Genomic DNA, 25,262 nt, shown 5'->3' with positions numbered 1-25,262 from the left:
CCAACAGTGTCCACTGGCTTTAATATTGCGATTTCCTTCCATCCAGCACATTGAGCCCCATTAGGCCTACATATTACACAGTAAGGATTTAATTCTTGTCCCTGCATTTTTTACTTTCCTCATTTCTAGGCTTATTTAACCCATATCAAAAATAGTATAAATCACCCTAAAAACAACATTGTCTTTACCAGACATTAATACAGAGGAGACACAACTGACAGAAAATATGAAAACAATCTTGATTTGTGAGAAGTGCATTTATTGAAGAGATTGGTTTTTACCGGAACACAACAAAATCCAATGTTAATACATGTATTCAAACACTTGCCGAAAATGACAGATTGCAATAAATTTATTTCATGGTTCTAAGACTAGAGTCATATCAATCAGTAACACAACAGACGATTGAAGTATATTTCTTAAAACCATACTTCTACATCGAACATTCACAGAAACTCTTGTTTTATTTCACAGAAACTCATGTGTAAAACGGATCTACGGAATGTAAAGACATATAAAAGTAAGAAATCGGCACAAAATATTCGTCATTCTTCGTCCAAATGTATCTCTTTACTGCTTCAATATCTGAAGTACTAGACATCCCGCGAGATTGTTATTTGAAACTCAAGTACGTAATCTGCGATCCACGCTGACGGAATAATCGCAGTAACAGTATATCCCTTGATGCTTAAACAAAATATTCAAAAGATGCATTGTGTATGACGACATCAAAACCTTATAATGAAGTTAAAAGCAAAGTCTTCGTGGAGAAATGTCAAAGAATCTTGTTTTGAACTCCCTCTTCCCGCTTCTTCATCTGGGATGAAATTTTGTTTGAACAGTGAGAAGAGTTTCTCCGATGGAAAGGTTTTGTGTATCATGTTATCGGGCAGTAGGATATTGACTGTGACCACTTCAAGAAATATTCCTTATTGATAAAAAGGAAAGAAGAACAAGAAGGAGGAAAAAATCAGGCATTCAAGAGAACGTGCAAGTTAGATACTCAAATAGTTTAACTATGAAAGCTTCTGTTACATTCTGCTGAAAACCAAGAATGTTTTGTCAAGAATATCTAGTTTCTCTGTCACTAAAAAACGTCGTTTTCATTTTCACTTTTGCATTAATTTATTTTCTTAGAGAAGTCTTGTATGTGTTTCTTGTTTATGTATTAAAAACATTTAATGTTAGAATTCGTTTACATAGACTTACATTACCTACTGTGAATTACCATTGAGGTAAAGCCCCAATGCAACCTTAATTAAACCACTGAATATACTGAGTATACAGTGCTAACACACATCGGTGTATGGGTAAAAAAACAAAATTAATATTCTTTATCCCCGATGCAAATTTAACATCTATTATAGCATAAACCAGTAAACAGAATGTTTGGATAAAGCCATGTTTAGGTCTTTACAATTAATTATCAACATTGTGTATTATAGTATAGTAATAATAATGAAATTTACCATGCTTTTACGGACCACGTAAATATATTTAGTCCAAAAACAATAATGACTTACAGCTAGTCAGGAGAAATCTGGAGTATGGGTTGTTGGGTGCCCAATGGAATGGAAATGAAGATCCTACTAGGTCAGGGCAAGACATAAAACCTTTTATCTAGGATAATAGGTATATCAGGGTGAGTGGGTATAAGGATGGGACCTATCCCAAGGATGGGACCTATCCTACTATGTCAAGGTAAGACCTCAGGTCCCAATAGGTACCAGTAGGTACTCCAAAGGGAAAAACCTCTTATCTATGATAATAGGTATATCAGGGTGAGTGGGTATAAGGATGGGACCTATCCTGCTATGTCAAGGTAAGACCTCAGGTCACAGTGGGTACCAGTAGGTACTCCAACGGGAAAAACCTCTTATCTATGATACTAGGTATATCAGGGTGAGTGGGTATCCAAAGGATGGGACCTATCCCAAGGATAGGACCTATCCCAAGGATGGGACCTATCCTGCTATGTCAAGGTAAGACCTCGGGTCACAGTGGGTAACCTCTTATCTAGGATAATAGGTATATCAGGGTGAGTGGGTATCCCAAGGATGGAACCTATCCCAAGGATGGGACCTATCCTGCTATGTCAAGGTAAGACCTCAGGTCACAGCGGGTATTTCAGGGTGAGTGCTAAGATAGGGGCGCCAGTGGGTACCCCAGGAAACGGACCGGAGGATCCTGCTATGTCAAGGTGACACCTTTAGTCCAAGTTGGTACCAGTGGGTGCCTCAAAGGATAAACCTCTTATCTAGGATAGTAGGTATTTTAGGGTGAGTGCTGGGATAGGGGCCCCAGTGGGTACCCCAGGAAGTGGACCGGAGGATCCTGCTATGTCAAGGTGACACCTTTAGTCCAAGTTGGTACCAATGGGTACCTCAAAGGATAAACCTCTTATCTAGGATAGTAGGTATTTTAGGGTGAGTGCTGGGATAGGGGCCCCAGTGGGTACCCCAGGAAACGGACCGGAGGATCCTGCTATGTCAAGGTGACACCTTTAGTCCAAGTTGGTACCAATGGGTACCTCAAAGGATAAACCTCTTATCTAGGATAGTAGGTATTTTAGGGTGAGTGCTGGGATAGGGGCGCCAGTGGGTACCCCAGGAAACGGACCGGAGGATCCTGCTATGTCAAGATGCGAGTACTTCAAGGGCACTTTGGAGTCAATTCCATGCTATAAAGAAACAGAAAAAACAAAAACCACTGGTTACCATTGCAGTCAATGATTCAGGTGAGAGATAATAGATACCCCTCACAAAACTTACTACAACTAATTGCGATTAAATGATAACCAACTGCTGTTTTCTTACTGAGACTCTTATTTGTTACATATAGCATTGTTGAATTGAGTCCGTTATCACGCCCACACGCCCCCATGAACCATTACAAATACTGCATTATATATTGTTTGTATGAAGAGCTTTATTTGCTCAACCTTAGTAGCTTTCATCTCTAGATTCTAGTAGGTCACACAGCTATAATTATCCTGTTTATCCAAACAAATCAGTGTTTTCTAGAAAATCACACACTGAGAAGATCCTATGGGAATAGCAGGCAATTGGGAAAACACAAATATCAAAATATTCATCACTAGATCGTCATCCTTCATGAGATGAAACGGAAATCAAAGAGATTTAGTTAAAACCACCAAGGAAATATATCAGGATTTGATAAATCCGTGGGAAGTTCCTACCCAATGAAACTAGAATGCTCCAATAAATGATGTCATTGACCAGATAATTTTTTTCCTCCAGTTAAATGCAGATTTGGTAAAAGTTCAAAACCTGGGCCCGATTTCAAAGAGCTGCTAACACAAAAAAAAACCTGCTATTATGTGTTCTGAGCCTTTGATCATTTTGTATGTTAGGGGCTCAATATAAGTTTTAAATATTATTATCATTATCATTATCATTATCATTATCATTATCATTATCATTATCATTATCATTATCATTATCATTATCATTATCATTATCATTATCATTATCATTATCATTATCATTATCATTATCATTATCATTATCATTATCATTATCATTATCATTATCATTATCATTATCATTATCATTATCATTATCATTATCATTATCATTATCATTATCATTATCATTATCATTATCATTATCATTATCATTATCATTATCATTATCATTATCATTATCATTATCATTATCATTATCATTATCATTATCATTATCATTATCATTATCATTATCATTATCATTATCATTATCATTATCATTATCATTATCATTATCATTATCATTATCATTATCATTATCATTATCATTATCATTATCATTATCATTATCATTATCATTATCATTATCATTATCATTATCATTATCATTATCATTATCATTATCATTATCATTATTATTATTATTATTATTATTATTATTATTATTATTATTATTATTATTATTATTATTAAGCACAACAATATAGTGCTCACCAAAATAAGGGTACAAGCCAAACCACTATGAGACATGTTCAATTTGTGACTAGTATCCTGCTAATTTTTGCTAAGCAGAAACTTGTTTAGCAATAATTTCTGTTTAAGCAGCTCTGTGAAATAAGGCCATGAAGACTGCAGGAATGTCTGGGGATAACAGTACAGGGTATTGACTTACTACCTCAATGCAATAAATTGGGGGAAGGGGTGGGTGCAGGTAATCTCAAACATCTTATATAAACTGAAACACGTACAGATTTCATTCAGCGTAACAGAAGCTCAGAAGATATTTAATATCTAATGTCTAATTTGTATTTACAAATAGAGTTACCGACAACGTCAATACAATGTCACATACACACTATACAAACTCCCTAGGAAAATTGGTTGACCTTTTTACACTAATAGCTACCAACTTCTTTGGAGTAGGGGTTAGCTATGTGTGTCCACTGGTGTTCATTTGCTACCTGTTTAACAGGCTAAAATAGTGTGAAATGGTTTTTAGAAAACTCATAAACCTGAAGGAACAGATTCAGGAAATCTCAGATGGCCAAATCTCACACTAAACTCCAAGGCCTGATCTCCTATAGCTGCTTATAAAGCAGAAAATATTGCTTAAACGATTTCTGCTAATCAAAAAGAAGCAGGATACCAGTCACAGATGACATGTGAAATGGTGTTTCAGCTGGTAACCTTTTTCTTGTAAGCATAATTTTGGTTGTGCTTCAAAGCAACTTTTGGTGCTTAAGCAGCTCTATGAAATTTGGCCGAGTGTGGGACAAGTCTCTTCTATGCATATGGTTTGATTTGAGAGACTATTGTAGAAACCTTTCGAGAGTAGATTGCTAAATACTAAAAATAAATAAAAAGAGTCTTTTAATTCCTTTAAGGAAAGGTTAATGTCCCCAAGACTCTAGTGATTGCTTGGGTGAATCTGCTTATCAATAGTCAGTAGTAATGACACAAGAACACATGACACCAGGGAATACTGCTCACATATCTCAAGTTGCATTTCAAGTCACTGACCATAAGGATCATGAATAAGACATACCGACCACATAGACATACCGACCACATGGACATCAAGTTTGGTTTTTCTTGTCTCTTTTACAGAATGTAATGAGCGTGTTCCTTGGAGGGGGGCCACTTCTCTTACAAGATTCTGTGAAATAAAACCTCACTGGTTTCTGACTATCCTCACATATTCATTACAAACAATCATGTCAGCGTGTTTCCTTTCTATAGAAATTGTTACCTCTTTCCAAGTCAATTTATTTTTAATTCAAAGATAATACTCCTTACTTAAGCTGATCGGAAGAGGACGTTTACCATTGCTAGGATGATAGTGTTATGGTACAATGCACAAGTCTGCCCTGGAATACCATAAAGGAAAAACGGCCTAAGGCAAGATTTTTTATATGGAGTGATGTCTACAAGAAAATCAATACAATCTCCAGGGTACACAACATGCTCGGATGAGTTGTGCTCCGATGAGTACAGCCAGGCAAAGTAATGATTCAGATACATCAAGATGAATATTTCAGCTTGTAGTCATTATGATTGCTATTTAATGTAGCAGGCTTACATAGTCAGCTATGAGGGTTTCAAGCAATGTTGGATTAAGGAATCAATCATTTATTCCCACAAGATTTGTCCAATCTAATTAATTTTGGAACATCGTTTTATTATATGTTGTATACTCTGTACTCTCTTGAATCTTAATTAAGTGTAAGGGCCAAAACCAAATAATATTCTTTATCCTAGATACAACGGTAACAGCTATTCATAAATACACCAGACAGTTTCTCTACTCCTATTGGTGGAGAGCGCATCACGTAGAGGTGTTTAAACCTTTGATAATGACCAGCTGGAGCTGTTTATAACAAGCTGGCTTCAAAAGGGCATTATGAATGGGAATAAAAGAGTAGTGACTCGTTCTTAAACGTCCGTTTAAAACCTTGCAGGGTCGTTGCCGTGCGATAAAGGCCTTCTTGTGGTACCAGCTGCTACTCAATATAGGATTTGAACTGCCTCTAGCCACCAGGCCAGTCTGGTAAGACATTTACTAGCAATGCAAAGGTTGTGAGTTCCAAACCCATCCCAGTGATTAGCCCTTTACTGTCTATTGAATCCCTGTGGTACCAGCTACTACTCAATATAGGATTTGAACTGCCTCTAGCCACCAGTCCAGTCTGGTAAGACATCTTTACTAGGAATGCAAAGGTTGTGGGTTCCAAACCCATCCCAGTGATTAGCCCTTTACTGTCCATTGAATCCCTGTGGTACCAGCTACTACTCAATATAGGATTTGAACAGACTCTAGCCACCAGGCCAGTCTGGTAAGACATCTTTACTAGGAATGCAAAGGTTGTGGGTTCCAACCCATCCCAGTGATTAGCCCTTTACTGTCTATTGAATCCCTGCAGTACCAGTTACTACTCAATATAGGATTTGAACTGCCTCTAGCCACCAGGCCAGTCTGGTAAGACATCTTTACTAGCAATGCAAAGGTTGAGGGTTCCAAACCATCCCAGTAATTAGCCATTTACTGTCTATTGAATCCCTGTGGTACCAGCTACTACTCAATATAGGATTTGAACTGCCTCTAGCCACCAGGCCAGTCTGGTAAGACATCTTTACTAGCAATGCAAAGGTTGTGAGTTCCAAACCCATCCCAGTGATTAGCCCTTTACAGTCTATTGAATCCCTGTGGTACCAGCTACTACTCAATACAGGATTTGAACTGCCTCTAGCCACCAGGCCAGTCTGGTAAGACATCTTTAGGTTGTGGGTTCGAAACCCATCCCAGTGATTAGCTCTTGGGTTTTACAGTCTATTGAATCCCTGCAGTACCAGCTACACTCAATATAGGATTTGAACTGCCTCTAGCCACCAGGCCAGTCTGGTAAGACATCTTTACTAGCAATGCAAAGGTTGTGGGTTCCAAACCCATCCCAGTGATTAGCCCTTGGATTTTACTGTCTATTGAATCCCTGTGGTACCAGCAACACTCAATATAGGATTTGAACTGCCTCTGGCCACCAGGCCAGTCTGGTAAGACATCTTTAGGTTGTGGGTTCGAAACCCGTCCCATGTGATTAGCCCTTGGTTTTTTTCAGAGGACCCAGGTTAATATTACACATCTGTGTAACTCAATAATAACTTAATAATATATAAAATAATATAATATATAATATAATAATATAATAATAATAATAATAATAAAAACTATCTCTTTCCTAAATAGTAGATTAATGATTTGTTTCTTGCAAGTTTTATTTTATCCTTTTGTTTGTTTCATGCCCTTTAATCATGTTTTGCAGAAGCGCATTATAAAAACCTTCATATTATTATTATTATTTCATTTTAATAAAAACAATTTATAATTACACGGTGATATGCAACATCATGTACCACTACAAAAGGGTTTCCTCTGCTATTGAAAATTTAGACATAGTAATTTCTTACTTTCATTCCAGATCATGTACTCTTAGTCTTATTAGTATTAAGTTATGTATTCAGAAAAAAATTCTAGCAAAATTCAAGGTTTAGAAATCTGTTTATACTGTGTATCGAGAATTGTGTATTCGAGAACATTTTAACAAACAGTGTAGCAAACAAAATTTCAGTACCTGTGATCATCGAGACCCAAGGTTTCAGACAGGATTGGTGAAAGAGTGTCAAAATTTGCTTCTTATTTAAAAACTGGGTGACTAAATTATTCACTTACAATTCATTTACCCGACAGGTAAATAACAGATACAAATAGGTGACCGAATTTAAAAGAGGGTGTCCAAAAGACACCCAGACACCTCTGTTGCTAACGTAAATTAACTGAGAAACCGCCATTTTGCTTGTACTGAGTTGAGATATTCCTTTGCTGTGTAATTTAATTCAAATACATCAAGGTGTTTTTTAAAAATCTGAAATCTGATTTGAGATTCTGACATGCATAGTCCTGCAGTGCAATCCAGCATTCTATATTGAATCAGAGACTAAAAGGACACTCCCAAAATCCCCTGTTCTATCACCAGAAACATCTCCAATTGACCATCTAACATATTCTGTACATGAGTCTTAGGACGGCACGTGCTTCAACGCTTCTATGCTTGCAATTATGCAAAGATACTTGGTCGGTTCTTGCTGTAAGGTGTGAGGCTACTGAAGCAGGTGAAAGGCATCCCCCCCCCATCAAACACTCCATTTTAAGAGACCAAAGACGTTTACTGTCACTATGGCGATAAACCAACAGTAACGTGCATATTTGACAACTGATAACAACATCCAAGCCAAGTAATGTTCAATTCCCTATCAACTCTCTCAAAACAACATTATTCCAACTAATAAATATCATCTGCAAATGTTACATACAGAGAATAACATGACAAAACATGAACCATTTGAAATCATTGTTTAATATCCACCACAGACATGACAGATGGTTTCAATATTTCAAACATTTTTCATTTTAAAAAGTGGCAAGACCGTAGGATTATTTATTCCTGAGTCAAGCCAATGAGCTCTTCATCAATCATTGTGAAGCACATGATAGAATGGTAAGACACAGTACTTTAGTCAGATGGGTAGACTGTGGGTGTGTGGATGATAAGACATCGCTGTAGGCTTACGATGATAAGTTGTATCAGTTGGGAAAAGGTTACAACATACGAAGAGCGAGGGAAGCTTAGGAAAGCTAGCTTACCTATAGGCTAAGTTTTATCATAGTCAGTGGGGTTGTAATGTCAATACAATAATCTACATGTACTAACATTACAAGGTTGTTGTTATGTCTGAATCTTATTTGTCTGTTATCAGGGTTTCAATGTGTTATCTTAACTGTTAGTTTATTTTGTACAATGACTGTGGTTGTCAGGATACGAAATTGAATATTGTCCTTGAATCTTAGATGTTATTTGTAAATGTGTCTGTTTATCTATTACTATCTATCCAGATTCAATCATAGATTTTATACAATGGTCAGCTGGCTACCACTCATTCTCACGCAATGCTCCTTCACTCTGAAACTCAATACCTTGCTCATTAGCCAATGTGACCTCCATTTCCCAGTTAAAAAAGGAGCGTAAAACTCACTTGTTTGTCTATATGTTGTTTTCCATTTGCTTTGTCGAAGCTCTTTGTTACCACAGGAAAAGGTGCTTTACTAATGGTCAGTTTGTAAAAAAAAAAAAAATGTACAATACTGTTACCTTCCTGTAGCAGCATTTCCATTGGGGGGGGGGGGGGGGTAATGATTGTCATTTTGCTGACTGATGGTTTCTTTCAGAAGGTTTAAAGAACACATTTTGCAGACTGACATTATTCTCATTTGAAGTTGATAGGAGGGAGAAGTGACAACCACAGTGAGTCCAACTCGTACAATACTATTTTTTCCTTTTCCCATCACAAAGTGAATTCTCTGTTAGTCTGTTTGTCTGTCTATCTGTCTGTCCTACTATGAGTTTTCTATACCAACCTATACTACATGTATTTCCTTCCTTTTTCCTTTCCTCATCACAAAGTGAATTCTCTGTCAGTCCGTCTGTCCTTCTCTGCCAGTCTGTTTGTTTGTCTATCTGTCTGTCCTACTATGAGTTTCCTATACCAACCTGTACTATTCCCTTCCTTTTTCCTTTCCTCATCACAAAGTGAATTCTCTGTCAGTCTGTCTGTCCTTCTCTGTCAGTCTGTTTGTTTGTTTGTCTATCTGTCTGTCCTACTATGAGTTTTCTATACCAACCTGTACTATTTCCTTTCTTTTCCTTTCCTCATCATGAAGTGAATTCTCGATCAGTCTGTCTGTCCTTCTCTGTCAGTCTGTTGTCTATCTGTCTGTCCTTCTCTGTCAGTCTGTTTGTCTATCCGTCTGTTCAATGAGTTACCCACTTTCCTTTTCTGTCCTCCCACATAAGGTGAATGCTCTACCATCCCCAGTATGACCTAGATTATCTGACCCCCTTGGGACAATCCCATTATCAAGTTACGTCCCTCTTTTAGCGACATCATTTAGCCCTCCTGCCTCTTTTACATCAATATACTACAACGATAGCAAATATAGACTGACAGGCACAACATTGACTTCAGAGGCTGACGTGGCGATCCTTCTCATCATGACTTGGTCACGTAATAACAAGTTGAGTAATAACAATCCCGTTGGCAAGTTTTGTTTTGATGGCATGGTGTGTGTCACTAGGCAGTAATAAATGCTAGTGTATTAAATCAGTACCTTAAAGACTTTGCTGACTGATACATTAATGGATTGTCAACTAGAACTCTTATCAATCATAATACTTTACGTCACTCTCCATCCTCAATTCAAACCCTAAAGTGTTCTTACACCTTGACATTCAAATCCTGTCAACTAATTTTGCAATTCCACTCATCATTCTCAAACCCTAGAGTATGTCTCCATCTTGTAACCAGTCTACTCTAATCCTAAAAAAAGTATTTCACATAAAGATAAGACAATCATTTATTTAGCCAATGTTTAAAAAGTTTAAAATCCTAAACATCGGAAATTCTAGTGCACCTCAAGCTCTCTATAAATTACACAAAGAAAATAAAAATAAATTACATTAGCAGAAAAAAACCTACAAGCAAGGTCCCATTAAAAACACACACTGCACGAGGATAAAAACTATTAGTAAACCGCTTACCACCTTAACGCTTAAGATGAAAATTAGAAGGAAAACAAATTGAATTATTCACCTGCTGGGTGAAACACATTGTGCATTTGACCATCTTGTAATTAAAATTCCTTCTACTGTCTATCCATTCGACTCAACGTGCTCAATCATCTTGCAATTCAAATTCCACTCAAACAGAAGACCAAGACTAACTGTAAACAAAAGTATAATTTAATTCTACTAAACTGAAGTTTAAAAATAATTTAACTTGAATTTAACTATTTAGTTTTCAAGATTTGACATTTGTTTAAAGATTATTCCAATACTATACAAATAATACAAAGTCTATTGTTTTGCTGATTTGACTGTAAGTTTTAGATAAACTTTAAATGGATACTTTTGTAGATTCAAGAAAGTTACAAGATTTGATTTAAGGTATTGAACAAAATAAAACTGCTAATGATCAATGAGTTATTGTCTTGCTCCTGACATTATTATCCAGTGCATCTCTGCTTTTGTGACTAAAATCATTTTTATGTGTTTTTTATTTTGAAACAGTGTAGCAAATCTAGACAAAAATGTATTCCGTTGTAAATCAGGCTAAACAACTTGAAACACAAGGACAATTAATTCCTAGCTTCTATTCTTGCACACACAGCCATTGTCCAAAGTGACATTGAATTTATCTTTACTCGTGACAATGGGCAGTCAATTCTTGATAAGACCTTGTAGCTTCAATCCTTGTGAAACAGCTTTAATCCTTGTAATATTAGATTAATGAATATTCATATCCACCTTAATAATTTATATCAAGGCATAAGCTGTGTAAATTGAATTAGGTTGCCAAGGCGATTGAATAAATACAAAATAAGGAATAAATCGCAACCGTCTGATTTTACATTCGGAGTCAGGAGCATTGTGAATTCTTAGAGCTAAGAATCTTGCCTTTTTTCCAGTCTATTTTTTGTATTGATTTCACACAATGACTGTGTATTTGCTAGAAACTGAAAATTATATTGAAGAGAAAAAACACCAGAAAACATGCAAAGGGAGAATGAAATTATCCAATAAAACCAGTTTGACCTGGAGTTATATTGAAATGAAACAGTAACCTGATGATAGTAATGCGAGTAACAATAACCCATAACAAGGCAAGTTTGGCACTGAGTTTGCCTTAAGAGCTTTTGCTTAGAACAAGTTACAAACAAAAAGAATGGTGTGAAATGTCAGTCTTTATCAGATGTACAGGGGAGCAGGGGAGCCATTTAGCTTCTAAAATGCACCTGTGTATACAGTAATACAGCTGAAGCTTCACTCATAGGAAAACCTATACATCTAAACAAGGTTTTTGTCCACATTTGCTGGAAATTAAAAACTGGGTATCCAAATTGTCCACATACAATAAATGTGTAAATGACAGATAAAGCAGGGTGTCCAAATTAAAAACAGGGTTTCCAATAGACACCCAGACATCCCTCTGACTAACTATGTATCTAGAATGATTCAGCATAACAATAAAAATAACTCCATCTCAAGTCTTCCCAATGTCCAACAATATCTAAAAAACAGTCCATCAAATAAAAACAGGTCAACTGTCTACCCTCAAATAATAATTTCCCCTCGTCTCGAGATGAATTTTATGATTTAAAAAAACTAATAAGCGAAAACTACATCAACATCAGCCTCATCATCTGCTTGTACTGCATTGTTACCATGGTAACATATTATGGTTAAATTCACACTTTCCAGTTTGCTGGATAACAACACCATGCCCTGAAATGACTTCATTTAATTCAATTGACCTACATGTATTTTCAGCTTGATGAATCACTCGAGACGGGGGTTTTGTTCTCAATACAGGTAGGAATAACAATGCATGGTTATCAAGACACCAAGCATAGTTGAGTATGCATGTACCCCCAAAATGAAAATGACTTAATCAATAACAAAGTATGAATTCTTCTCTAGACAATGACTTTAGGAACAATAAAGCCACCAAGCATGGTTGAGTATTACCCCAAAATGAAAATGACTTAATCAATAACAAAGTATGAATTCTTCTCTAGACAATGACTTTAGGAATAAAAAAGCCACCAAGCCTGGTTGAGTATTACCCCAAAATGAAAATGACTTAATCAATAACAAAGTAGGAATTCTTCTCTAGACAATGACTTTAGGAATAATAAAGTCACCAAGCATGGTTGAGTATTACCCCAAAATGAAAATGACTTAATCAATAACAAAGTATGAATTCTTCTCTAGACAATGATTTTAGGATTAATAAAGTCACCAAGCATGGTTGAGTATGCATGTACCCCCAAAATGAAAATGACTTAATCAATAACAAAGTATGAATTCTTCTCTAGACAATGACTTTAGGAACAATAAAGCCACCAAGCATGGTTGAGTATTACCCCAAAATGAAAATGACTTAATCAATAACAAAGTATGAATTCTTCTCTAGACAATGACTTTAGGAATAAAAAAGCCACCAAGCCTGGTTGAGTATTACCCCAAAATGAAAATGACTTAATCAATAACAAAGTAGGAATTCTTCTCTAGACAATGACTTTAGGAATAATAAAGTCACCAAGCATGGTTGAGTATTACCCCAAAATGAAAATGACTTAATCAATAACAAAGTATGAATTCTTCTCTAGACAATGAGTTTAGGAATAAAAAAGTTTGCATTTTTTTTACTTTTATTTTTTGTATTATAAAGTAGGCATTGTTCTTTAGACATTGACTTTATATTATAAAGAATGCATTGTTCTTAAGACATTTGCTTTGCTTTTGTTCTTATTCAATTAATCTAAGGAAACTGAGAGGATATTTTGAAACCTCAAATTCCATGAACATTTCATCAAACCATCTTATAGTCTCTATAGATCCTAAAGACTCAGTTAGGTTTGATACAGAAGTACAGATGTATCCTAATCTGTATACAATGCATATTGTAGACTGTGCTTGCGGCAAAAAACGATTCAGTTACAAAAACAATACACCAAAAAAGTGCACAATATCTGAGAGCTTGATATAATAAACTCTAACGATATCATGATATGAATAACATTTTGACATTTAGCACAACTGTAGAGGTTTTCTAAATCATAATGCAAATTCTTGTGTCATTATCTGTATATCACTGACTTAATAGAAAGCTGGAATTTGTTTCATAAACATGAGAAGTCTATTGAAGTGCTTTCATTAATGCAGGAATATAAAAGGATAAAGTAGGCCGCTGTTTGGGAAGTATTTAGGCCAGGATAACTGCCAAGAATGGCGATGACGTAGTTAGTGCAATATGTTGGCATTATAGTCAATCGCATTTAACAGGCGTGATATTTGGTCCTGGGAAAAAAGTAGGAATATTTTATCGAGAGCACGAGCTGACCTACATGTACACATGGTTTAGGCAATAAGAGACATTTCAGACCAATTAACCACAATTTGTGTACAGCTTTCTCCAGAAGACGATCAGATCAGTTGAAACCAATGGTTCTGAACCAACACATCTCATTTAGAGATTTTCATTTTTTACACATGGTGTAACCGAAAACCTTTACTATAGGCCTATTGTATTTACACCATGCAAAGTTTCAAATCCTTTTTTTTTTTCCCAAAAGCAAACAATATGGAAAACAGACTAGAGTAGAAAGAATACCATGCCTGATTCAAGTGAAGTTAATCATGGGTTGAAAAATCTATTTGAATACACACTTTTCTAATTACAATCTCCACCACCTAGACTCACTGTGCCCCTGGAAAATTCTTCTTGATTTAATTCATTCCTTTCCCTTCCCTCTACACCATGTAGATGGCCTTTTCAACTATCTAGGGGCGTCATGTAATGCAGCCTTTAATTACAATGAAACTAAATATGAACTGTCAATTCTGTCTGTCTTTTAACTCAGATTACACTGTGATCATAACTCAACCTACATCTGATTATCATAAAAGCTTCTCAGGGTCTCCTTCCCTTTTAGCAAACCTTAAATCATACCGTCATATGACATCTTTCAGAGGGGGATCTTGATTATTCATCTGTCAATTGAGTTTACATGAGTGATGTATTGATACTCTACCATCCATTTTTTATATTAAAAGCTATTTTAAATTTCTGTTTTAAACACCGTTTTTCAACTGAGGGAAAGATTGAATTTTATGTATTCAGTTACACTTTTTGCATTAAAAACATTTTACCTGGTCCATGTAATTGATTGATTGTAAGTATGGGTACTGGCGCCACATTCTCACCAGAGGGCAGCAGACTTTCTGTAACAGCTTTTGTTTAATCATTGTGACAAAAATGACTTAAATGACAGACATTACTAATTTACATATGCAAATGATATCTCTGGTCCAAACAGCGCCCTCATTGAGGTTAAAAGGAAGATGCCATTGAGCACTAGTTGAGAGTCAAGGCATGGACTTCATGTTGGTATTAAACAATTTATTTTCTGTACAGAACACATGTATTACAGTAAGCATCTATATGGATATCTTTGAGATTATCGGTGTCACAATGAGTCCCTAACTTGACAAAGGAAGACAACAAGCACTTGGGATTTGATGTCAAAATATTAGAATAACTATAACTGAACCGAAAACCAGGCTGATAATCTGCCATGATGGTATGCTGGAATATGGACCTACATGTACACTACATACACCTCTCATTGAGCCAAATATAGTGATAAATAATGGTGGCAGCCTGTCCACTCCTCTATGCCCCATTTTTATGAAAAAGTTGCAGATTTGTATAAAATAATCAGAAATAATCACATTTTGGAACTACACAAGTACATCAAGACAGAACTCTAAATTTGACTTGACAACAGCAATAAATAAGGGTACAGGGTACAAGACACAAAGCCTGCCTTATACATTGACATCAAATACACTGTACAAGTCTTTCATGTACAAAAATTGGGCTCCGTCTATATGAGGAACTTTGCTTCCTTCATACATTGAAGCAATGTCCTGGAAACCTAAAGTTCTATCAAATGTTAACATACTGTACTTGAAGGAGTTGCAGTTTATGATTACCAACACAGCAACATGTCGTCTACAAGGACATGCAGTTTTGCATTTTAAACAATTGCAAGATGGCCTGGCAAGGCTGTTTTCCTGACCGACCCTTTTATAAAATGGGACCAACCAGATGGAAAACATACATCAGGAATGCCTAGAATTGTGAGTTCTAAGTGCAAGTATTTGAGTAAACTCACCCCATCCAATCCAGATGCCATGATAAGAAATGCTGCCGGTGATTGATGACCACGTGCAGTAGCTGTAGATGGAAGATTGTTAGCCTGTAGAATGTCCTCATACTCAGACTTGCCTTTATGGAACTCATAATCCTGAAACAATATAGTAGACAATCACAGATTAATAACTGCATGATGTGGGGCAATATAGTAGACAATCACAGATTAATAACTGCATGATGTGGGGCAATATAGTAGAGAATCAAAGATTAATAACTGCATGATGTGGGGCAATATAGTAGAGAATCAAAGATTAATAACTGCATGATGTGGGGCAATATAGTAGAGAATCAAAGATTAATAACTGCATGATGTGGGGCAATATAGTAGAGAATCAAAGATTAATAACTGCATGATGTGGGGCAATATAGTAGACAATCACAGATTAATAACTGCATGATGTGGGGCAATATAGTAGACAATCACAGATTAATAACTGCATGATGTGGGGCAATATAGTAAACAATCACAGATTAATAACTGCATGATGTGGGGCAATATAGTAGAGAATCAAAGATTAATAACTGCATGATGTGGGGCAATATAGTAGACAATCACAGATTAATAACTGCATGACGTGGGGCAATATAGTAGACAATCACAGATTAATAACTGCATGATGTGGGGCAACAGATCTAAGAATCATAGTATGTATTTGCTTTGGTTGTCACTTGCGGATCTTGGGGTATATGGTCTTGTATTTTGTTTTGTTATGGCAAATAAAATGAAAAAAAATAAAGATTTTAACATCAGACTTAAGTAGGATTTGAAACTTTGCATGGTGGAAAAACGGTATGGAAAGGCTTGCGGTAACACCATGTAATTATAATCTCTTAATGAGATTGGGGGTGGTTCTGAAGAACGCAGCTTTCTCTAAAAGACGATCAGAGCATACTGAGCGAAACGTTGAGTAGAAACCAACGGTTCATTTCAGAACCACCCCAACTCATTAGAGATAGTAACTTTCTGTTGGATGATTGTAAATCAAGGGTGTGTATTTTTAACCGGTCTGTATACATGCCATTTGGTAATGATCTGAAAAACAATGGCAATAACAAATTATGTGGAAAGAAGTAGCTTTGGATAGTTTAAAGCATTTTGTGAAACATTTCACTTGTACTGCAGTTATGTAAAAAGAAAATACATATCACTTTTTATCCTCCAAAATTTGAATATAAGATGCTCTATGGCTGTTTGAGGGATTATTCTTTCTGCTTAGAAACTATATTTGTCCCAGGTTTTCAATAAACTTGGCAGATTAAAATTTTGGAAGAGAAAAACTGAAATTTTTTAACTGATATAAGTGAATCGATTCTCAAAATGCTTTTATACTATCAAAAGCCGCTGTATTTCTTATCGAGTAAGTTGTTAATGGTCATTTATAAATACCCCAGACTGTTTCTGTACTCCTATTGGTGGAGAGCGCGTCACGTGGGGTGTTTAAACACAGCTGGAGCGTAAGATTATGACGTGGAACACAATTCATAACTATTAGTAAAGGCCGGTAATCTAAGCACGTGCGCGAACACACAACCCGGTCGCATCACACAGATTCTTTACAAAAAAATTGAAAAAATATTTAAAACCTCAAATTTTCAATTGATAGAGTGTGTGTATTTTTTTAACGTTTTTTTTTTTACTGAAAGGGCATTTATGAATGGGAATAAAAGAGTAGTGACTCGTTCTTAAACGTTCGTTTAAAACCTTGCAGGGCCATTGCCATGCGATAAAGGCCCTATCACAAGGCAACGACCCTGCCGGTTTGAAACGGCCGTTTAAGAACTTGTCGCTACCCTTTTAATCCCTTATTAATTTTGGAGGGATTACCAAATGTACACATTCCTTTTAATGTGATCTTAACTACAGTATGATTGATGGACTCTGAAATATAACATCTTTACATTTGGATATTCTTAGAGATGTAAAACAGTTAAAAATCTCTTAATAATTAGATTTCGTTTTTTATTTATTAACTTGTTGGATAACTCGTATGAATGATAACAACCATCTGCACACATCTAGCCTCTTTCCTCATCAAACATCCCCGTTGCAATTACCCTCACAGTCACAGGTCTTTATTTACACTATGCAGCCCTCAAGTGCACACCAACCACTTCAGGAAATTCAGAATAATATTTCAAATCAAATACTGAGGATTCTGTTGAGACATAATGGTTTCTATGAATCACTTGATGTTAAGTCAGTCTTGGACTTTAGACTAAAAGACACAATATTGCCTGACTGGCGTGTCATGACCGAGAGGAGAAAAGCACATGACTCAAGCTCGTGTGTTTCTGTTCAGCAGAGTGTGGGTTCAAGTCCTGGTTGTGACACTTCTGTCCTTAAGCAAATTACTTGACAATTATTGCTGCGTCCTTTGGATAGGACCTAAAGCTATAGGTCTCTTGTGTCGTGAAATGCACATAAAAAGAACCCAGCGCAGTTATTGTAAAAGAGAAGCGGTTTGCCCCAGTGTTCTTGGTTGATTGGCAGCATATCGCACCACAGCACCTTGTATACCATTACATGGTGCTAAAATGTATGTAAATTAATACTCACTAGCGATGAGGAGGATTCTAGTATATACAAATGTTGTGAAAGGTAATGTGGGTAAAGGGAGATATTCTTAAAGGTAATAATCATTTCGTAGGATTGGATTAGAAATTGTATAGATAATCGGTATGGAATATTGTCATTTGTTGTATTTTGATAAATCGTTGAGCGTGCACAACATAGTTCCAACTAAAGGAATTGGTGTGTGTTTCTGGAATTGAGCTTTAATATTGGGGAAGGGTGTACTTGGCAATGATGGTTCATGGCATGATATGTAGGGTTTTTCGTGATATTTTAGTGTTGATCGAGCGGGCCAATGCATTATCTGTAGACATATGGATTATTTTTCGCCTCTTTTACGCATACTTTTAATTCAATCGGCTTTTGTCATTGTATTAGTTTTATTCACTGCACCGAGTATTTCCCCGCCAAGATGACTGTAAGGGTAATTACTTAGTCGACTAAAAATATAGCACGTACACTGCTATAATTACACACTTACTTTATTGTGTTGAGCACATTGGGTATAATTCAAATATTGCCGACAACACTCGGTCTTTGTCAAAGAGCCAATCAGACAATTGTATATCACGATGAATTTGGAATCAGCAGTGGTATTTGGTTTCCTCCGCAACAAATCCGAAGTCACTGATAGCCAAGGAGAGTCTGGTCCCCCCCCCCCCAACAATCATCACCGTTGCTAATAGCAGAGGAGATACCCGACTAAAAAGGCTTGTTTGAAAGTGGTACCCTCTTGCTATAATATGATTTGCTGCTTTGTTTCCAATAATGTTCACATGATTTTAGAATCTTAGGCCCCCATCGTGATTTATCGAGCGTACGTCAAACGACGCATACAAAGTTGTCGGAGCACCAAATAAAGCGAGTTTTCGGAACATGCTGTGCAACAGATAATCTACTGTTTTTACCACCGCTTTTGGGGAGTAACAGAGCGTCGGCCTCTCTCATATCAGTTTATTCTCATGTAAACTTTCCGGTCAACATCCGCCATGGCGCGCGCCCCGCGTGACGAAGTCCCCTGATAAACCATCCAATTTTATGTTATCATATCTCTGGAACCCTATACAAACTAAATTAATAGAAATGGTAATTTTATTGGTCTTTAATAACTACTCCTACGTCCTCTCACTTATTTCACTTTTAGAAAACATTAGCCTTGTTATTTTGAGGGTTTGTATACCCAGTTTGGTTATATTTGCATGGAGAAATTCGTAAAAATGTATAGTACCCGATTCAGCCGCACATGAGGGCTCAACCTGACAGCCGATTGCTTAATACCGTAAAACGGATTTGGCAAATGCACATTCTGAGTCCTGACCAAACTGCTTTAAGTTCTAACAATTTTGCTTTGGAACTTTGACCAGTGGAATGTTCGTTTACAGCTTCAAAACAGCCGTTGATGTTTCACAAAGTTCGTAACTATGAAAGCATACTATTCTTAAACGGTAATTTCATGTACTCTTTTGAAGAACTGGCAAAACCTATATGAAAAGAATCGGTAATGTATTCACTTTCTTCTTGCAAATAAATTATTGCAATTTCTGCGTGTATACGTTCTGTGTGTGGGGGATGACATAATGGACTGTACCCCATACCACCAATGGTACAGGGTTATATGGAACAAATAAAGTTATTAGCAACAGTGGGTTGCTGTTTGATGCGTTTAAAAAATGCTGGAAAGTTGGGTAGGCCTACATGAGTGACTTAATTATAATAAACACATCTGTAACAGGCGCATGTATTTTTGTTTCTCATAAATATTTTTTAATTAACACGCGAAATTAAACCCGACGGCCGATTGCTTAATACAAAACGGATTTGGAAAAATGTACATCCTGAGTCCTGACCAAACTGCTTTAAGTTCTAACAATTTTGTTGCTTCAGAACTTTGACCAATGGAATGTTAGTTTACAGCTTCAAAACAGCCGTTGATGTTTCACAAAGTTTGTAACTCTGAAAGCATACTACTCTTTAACGGTAGTTTCGTGTACTCTTTTGAAGAACTGGCAAAACCTATATGAACAGAATCAGTAATGTATTCACTTTCTTCTTGAAAATGTTGCAACTTTTGTGTGTATACGTTCTGTATGTGGGGCATGACATAAGGACTGTACCACCAATGGTACATGGTTATTTTTATATGGAACAAATAAAGTTATTAACAACAATGGGTTGCTGTTTGATGCGTTTAAAAAATGCTGGAAAGTTGGGTAGGCCTACATGAGTGACTTAATTATAATAAACACATCCTTAACAGATGCATGTATTTTTGTTTCTCATAAAGCCTTAAAGGAACACATTGCCTTGGATCGGACGAGTTGATCTATAAAAAGCGTTTGAAACCGTTTGTTATGAAATGTATATGGTTAGAAAGATGTTTTAAAAGTAGAATATAATGATCCACACAAGTATCACTCAAAATTGCACGGTTTTCTTTTTACGTCGCGAACTATCACGGTCGGCCATTTATGGGAGTCAAAATTTTGACTCCCATAAATGGCCGACCGTGTTATTGGACGAGGTAAAAAGAAAACCACGCAATTTTGAGGCATATTTGTGTAGATCATTTTATTCTACTTTTACATCATCTTTCTAACCATATGCATTTTATAACAAACGGTCACAAAATGCTTTTCCAAGACCAACTCGACCGATCCAAGGCAACGTGTTCCTTTAATATTGTTTTATTTTAATAACACACGAAATTAACCCCCCTGTACAAAATGGTAATACACAATGCCATTTACCCCTCTGCATGCTTTGCGAAACATCAACTCTGGAATGTTAATGGGATTCCCAGGTCGCCACTCACTTCAAACCTAAAAAGGTGGCTCCTCACTTCAAACCTAAATAGGTGGCTCTGTGTGCAGCCTACAGCTTCCCCCTTCGACCAACAGGTGGCCCATATCAAAACCAGACAACCACACATGTAAGGAGATATTGCTCGTAACTCCAGCCAATCATACAGCTTCCCCCTTCGACCAACAGGTGGCCCTTATCAAAACCAGACAACCACACATGTAAGGAGATATCGCTCGTGAATGGTGCTACAATGTATGTAAATTAATACTCATAATACTCAAACATGTATCTTCACATAGTAGCTTGTAGGAAAAATACTGATTGCCTTAAGCCGCCCATCAGGAGTAGATAAAGCACTTTATAAGAACTGCATATATTATTATTATTAGACATGTTAGATATAACATAACTATCTGAGAATGTTTGAAATCTCAAATGGAAGTTTAAGGATGAGTCTTGGGTGTTACGGGTGGATTAGGGTTTGTGTGTTAAGGGAATATGGCTTAGGTAGTCACACTTTGGACTAAATCACAAAATTGTCAAATGAGAATTAGAAACAACTTACCTCTCTGCGAAGGGTTGAAATCTCAAATGGATCTCCCATCACATCACCAGCTTTGAAATAAACAAGAAATAATAAACATCACATACAGTTGTAAAACAATATTCAAAATAATTACATGAGAATGTGTCCTATACACTGATATCCTACGATAATCTATTAACATAATCCGATTACAAGAGCACTTATGTAAAGCGCTGCAGTTGATACATTATTGTAAAATGCACTAAATAGCAGCTAGTTATTTAATATTATTATTATGACGTAAAATACAATAAAATAAAGCACCTTTGTCTGGCTCCAAGAAAAGCTGACAAATAATCCATGGACCCTTTCATCCCTGGACCCTTACATCCCTAAGAAAATCAAAAAGATTGAGTTTTTACTTTAAAAATGGCCAATGATATCTTACCAGCTTGCAAAGTCATGGCGTGGGATTCCTTCTGGGCGGGGCCATTATCAAGAACAATCTGAATAAAGAGCAAGAAAACACACCATCAGAAGGAGTGACTTGAATTTCTTATTTATCTTTAAACAAGAAAAACAACAGACCTTTTTCTCCCTGTGTGCTATTTATTTGACCACTTTCATCACCCTCATAGAATTGTTTTTAAAACATAACCTGATCTGAAAATGGACTTTCAATTGCCGTTTGCTCTTCAGGGATGAACAAACATTATTGAACTTTTAGAAGAGAACATCCAGATTTCTAGGAGTCTAAGGCGCCGAGCTGTTATGTTTGAAGAGGCCTTGGTACAGTCTTAACTCAGTTAGCCACTTGGAACAGCTCCATAAATACTTTGCCAACAGCAGGCACTTCAAGACAAAATGCCCAGACTTTACACGGTTAGAGATATTTACAGGGGAAGTAGGAACTTAGGGAGACAGTCTTTCTATATGGTTAGGGACATTTAAAGAGAAGTAGGAAGACAGTCTTTCTATATGGTTAGGGACATTTAAAGAGAAGTACATGTAGGAAGACAGAGTTGCTAAGAATAAATCTACATTTTGAAGGCAAAGAAAAACATGATTTTATTCAATTCTTTACTTTCATCATTATTTTAAAAACAATGATATTAGTGAAGAATTTAGTCTCAACAACAATTATTGGTTTCATAGTAACCTGCCTTGTTTATAAAGACTTTTAAGGGAAGGTATACATTTTGTTATCACTCTTAAAATTAAAGGCAATGAATTTAACTTGGTTAGAAGCCTACATAGCTTTCAAAACTATAAAGCATTTTAAGAAATGTTTATGTAGTACTATACAAGTTTGCACGCCCAAAATTTGAATCTGAAAAGGTCTATCTTCTCAGATTGTATATAATTATTGGAGATTATTCTTCCTACATGGACATAACTGATCTAGATTTTCGGCAATAAAAAATCATAATGTTCACATTTGATTTAATACATAGTTTTATTGAATAAATTAACACTGAAAACTATCGAAAGATTAAAAAACTAAAGGTATACTTTGGCTTTAACCCTCCCCCCCCCCGGCACAAAAGGCGGATAAGTTTAGGCTATCCCCAAAGAGAAACAATGGTCCTTGAAGCTAAAGAAAACATCAAAGACATCCAGATATTTGCCTAGCTTGAGATACTTGTGGTGTTATGAACATGGATATCAATTACTATGAATAATCAGTTTATAGAAAACACAGCTGTTAAAATAACTCACTGGAAAAAGACCTTTAAGCCAGCTGTGAAATATACTAAACTTCCAAGATCTGATATATTTTATAAAAGCTTTAAAATTCATGCAGTAATTGCTCATCCAATATAGTGTCCTTTGCTCTTTAAGGGACCCTTTGCAAACAAAATTAAATGACCAAATCATGATGTCACACTGAACACTCAAGTCCTGATCAAGAGACAAGCTTGTTTGCAGACCTCACGATCATAAACTGTACTTTCCAAGGTATAGTCATCCTGTTGTAGCCAGTTACAGGAGAATATTCAAGATTTTGTTACAACAGATGGATTTCTATTTAAACTAAAATCTAACGGGATCAGCGTAACTTAGCACCCTAGGGTGGTTCTTGGCACAATTTCTGGTGCAGTCAGAGGGATTAAATTGAGTTAAGCAGCAAGCGGCAATACAAGCAGCAAGATTATCTCAACGACTTGAGGATAAACGATACAAATTACACTGCCAGAACATCATAAACAGATTTCAGCCTTAGGGTTGTCACGGTAATGATAATAAGAAACAATATAGATCATTGCACTATGTTGGATTACTTACCAGGTCAGACTCAATAAACCTTAACATCAGACAATAACAATTTAATTGTTTTTCTCAAGTTGTATCTAGAGCAGTTTCAGTTTGGAATGTTTGAAGAGGTCGCAGAAAGTTCAAGTCATGTTTCACACTGTCATAATTGTCTGGTACGGAACATTCACATACTTTATTGAATTTTAAAGAAGAAGAAAAAAAACACTGTTGGTTAATAATCACTTCTTGAACTAAAACAGCAACACTTGACAAACTGCAAACATTAAATAAATGAAATCTGATAAATATGAATGCACTTACGGTGTAGGCTGGTCCCATTGCACGTATGGCATGTCCAGTCAATGTTGCTATGGTAAACAGATGAACGTTGGTTTCGGATGGCGCCTACATTAAATATAAAAAGATGATTTATAAGATTGTAGGATTGTATTGCTCTGGGAGGGTCTTGCGTAATTCCTTTGTAAGAAGGAAAAGAAGTAGTAGTTAAAATAATAAAATATAATCAAGATCTTCATCTTCTCTACAATAATGAAAAATAGATATAATCAGTTTGAATTGAGTAACAGACAACAAACACATTGTAGATTCACTGACTGAATAAATCCACATATGTAGATGTAATATTTCTTGCAATGTACCAATGTAATTATGAGTTTGCCAGATTAAGATCAATGTACGTATGAAGTATGCTTGTCTAAGCCTAAGGATATGTCACATTACTATTAGTTCCTCTGAATTAAGTTTTGAGTGCTTCAAGCATTGAAGCCTTGAACAACGTTTAGCTTGACCCAAGTATGTACAAAACATGTGTATATATGATCTGAGGCATTGCATGATGAGGTATCGCTTTAACACCATGTGTGTATCTACATGTACCAGGTAAGTAGATACACACAGATACACGCATGGTGTTACCGCATGGTGTTACCGCAATAATGTATTAACACATTGTAATAAATACTATAGGCTAATAACACTGGATATTATGACCGTAATTACTTCATCTTAGCATACTCAATCATTTAAACACATTTTAGATGTTCAGGCAATAGCCCCAAAACACTTCTCATTTTTCATTCAATATTTGTAAAGTAAAAAATTACACATGTTGTCATCCATTCAACAATAAAATTAAGAGCAAAAAACTATTCCCCTGCCTTGTTTTGAGCTCTGAAGCCAAAGTAGTTGGGCATTATAAAGGTTGTTTCTGGGGAAAAAATCTCTTTAAA

General features: G+C 36.1%; 1 protein-coding gene across 1 annotated transcript in view; it reads right to left on the bottom strand.

The window, feature by feature from the left end:
* Positions 1-225: 225 nt before the first annotated feature.
* Positions 226-25,262, bottom strand: part of LOC139941223 (putative aminopeptidase W07G4.4) — a 55,101-nt gene continuing 30,064 nt past the window's right edge. The window contains exons 12-16 of the mRNA XM_071937684.1: positions 24,334-24,417; positions 22,205-22,262; positions 21,796-21,845; positions 15,816-15,947; positions 226-2,680 (exon numbers count right to left, since the gene is read on the bottom strand). Of these exons, the coding sequence (XP_071793785.1) occupies positions 2,552-2,680; positions 15,816-15,947; positions 21,796-21,845; positions 22,205-22,262; positions 24,334-24,417 (453 nt within the window). The 3' untranslated portion in view covers positions 226-2,551. The remainder of the gene's footprint in view (positions 2,681-15,815; positions 15,948-21,795; positions 21,846-22,204; positions 22,263-24,333; positions 24,418-25,262) is intronic.

The sequence above is a fragment of the Asterias amurensis genome, chromosome 8 (assembly GCF_032118995.1).
Source record: "Asterias amurensis chromosome 8, ASM3211899v1".
In the NCBI taxonomy this organism is placed as follows: Eukaryota; Metazoa; Echinodermata; class Asteroidea; order Forcipulatida; family Asteriidae; genus Asterias; species Asterias amurensis.
Note: the sequence above shows the minus strand (reverse complement) of the source record. Positions and strands in the feature narration are given on the sequence as shown.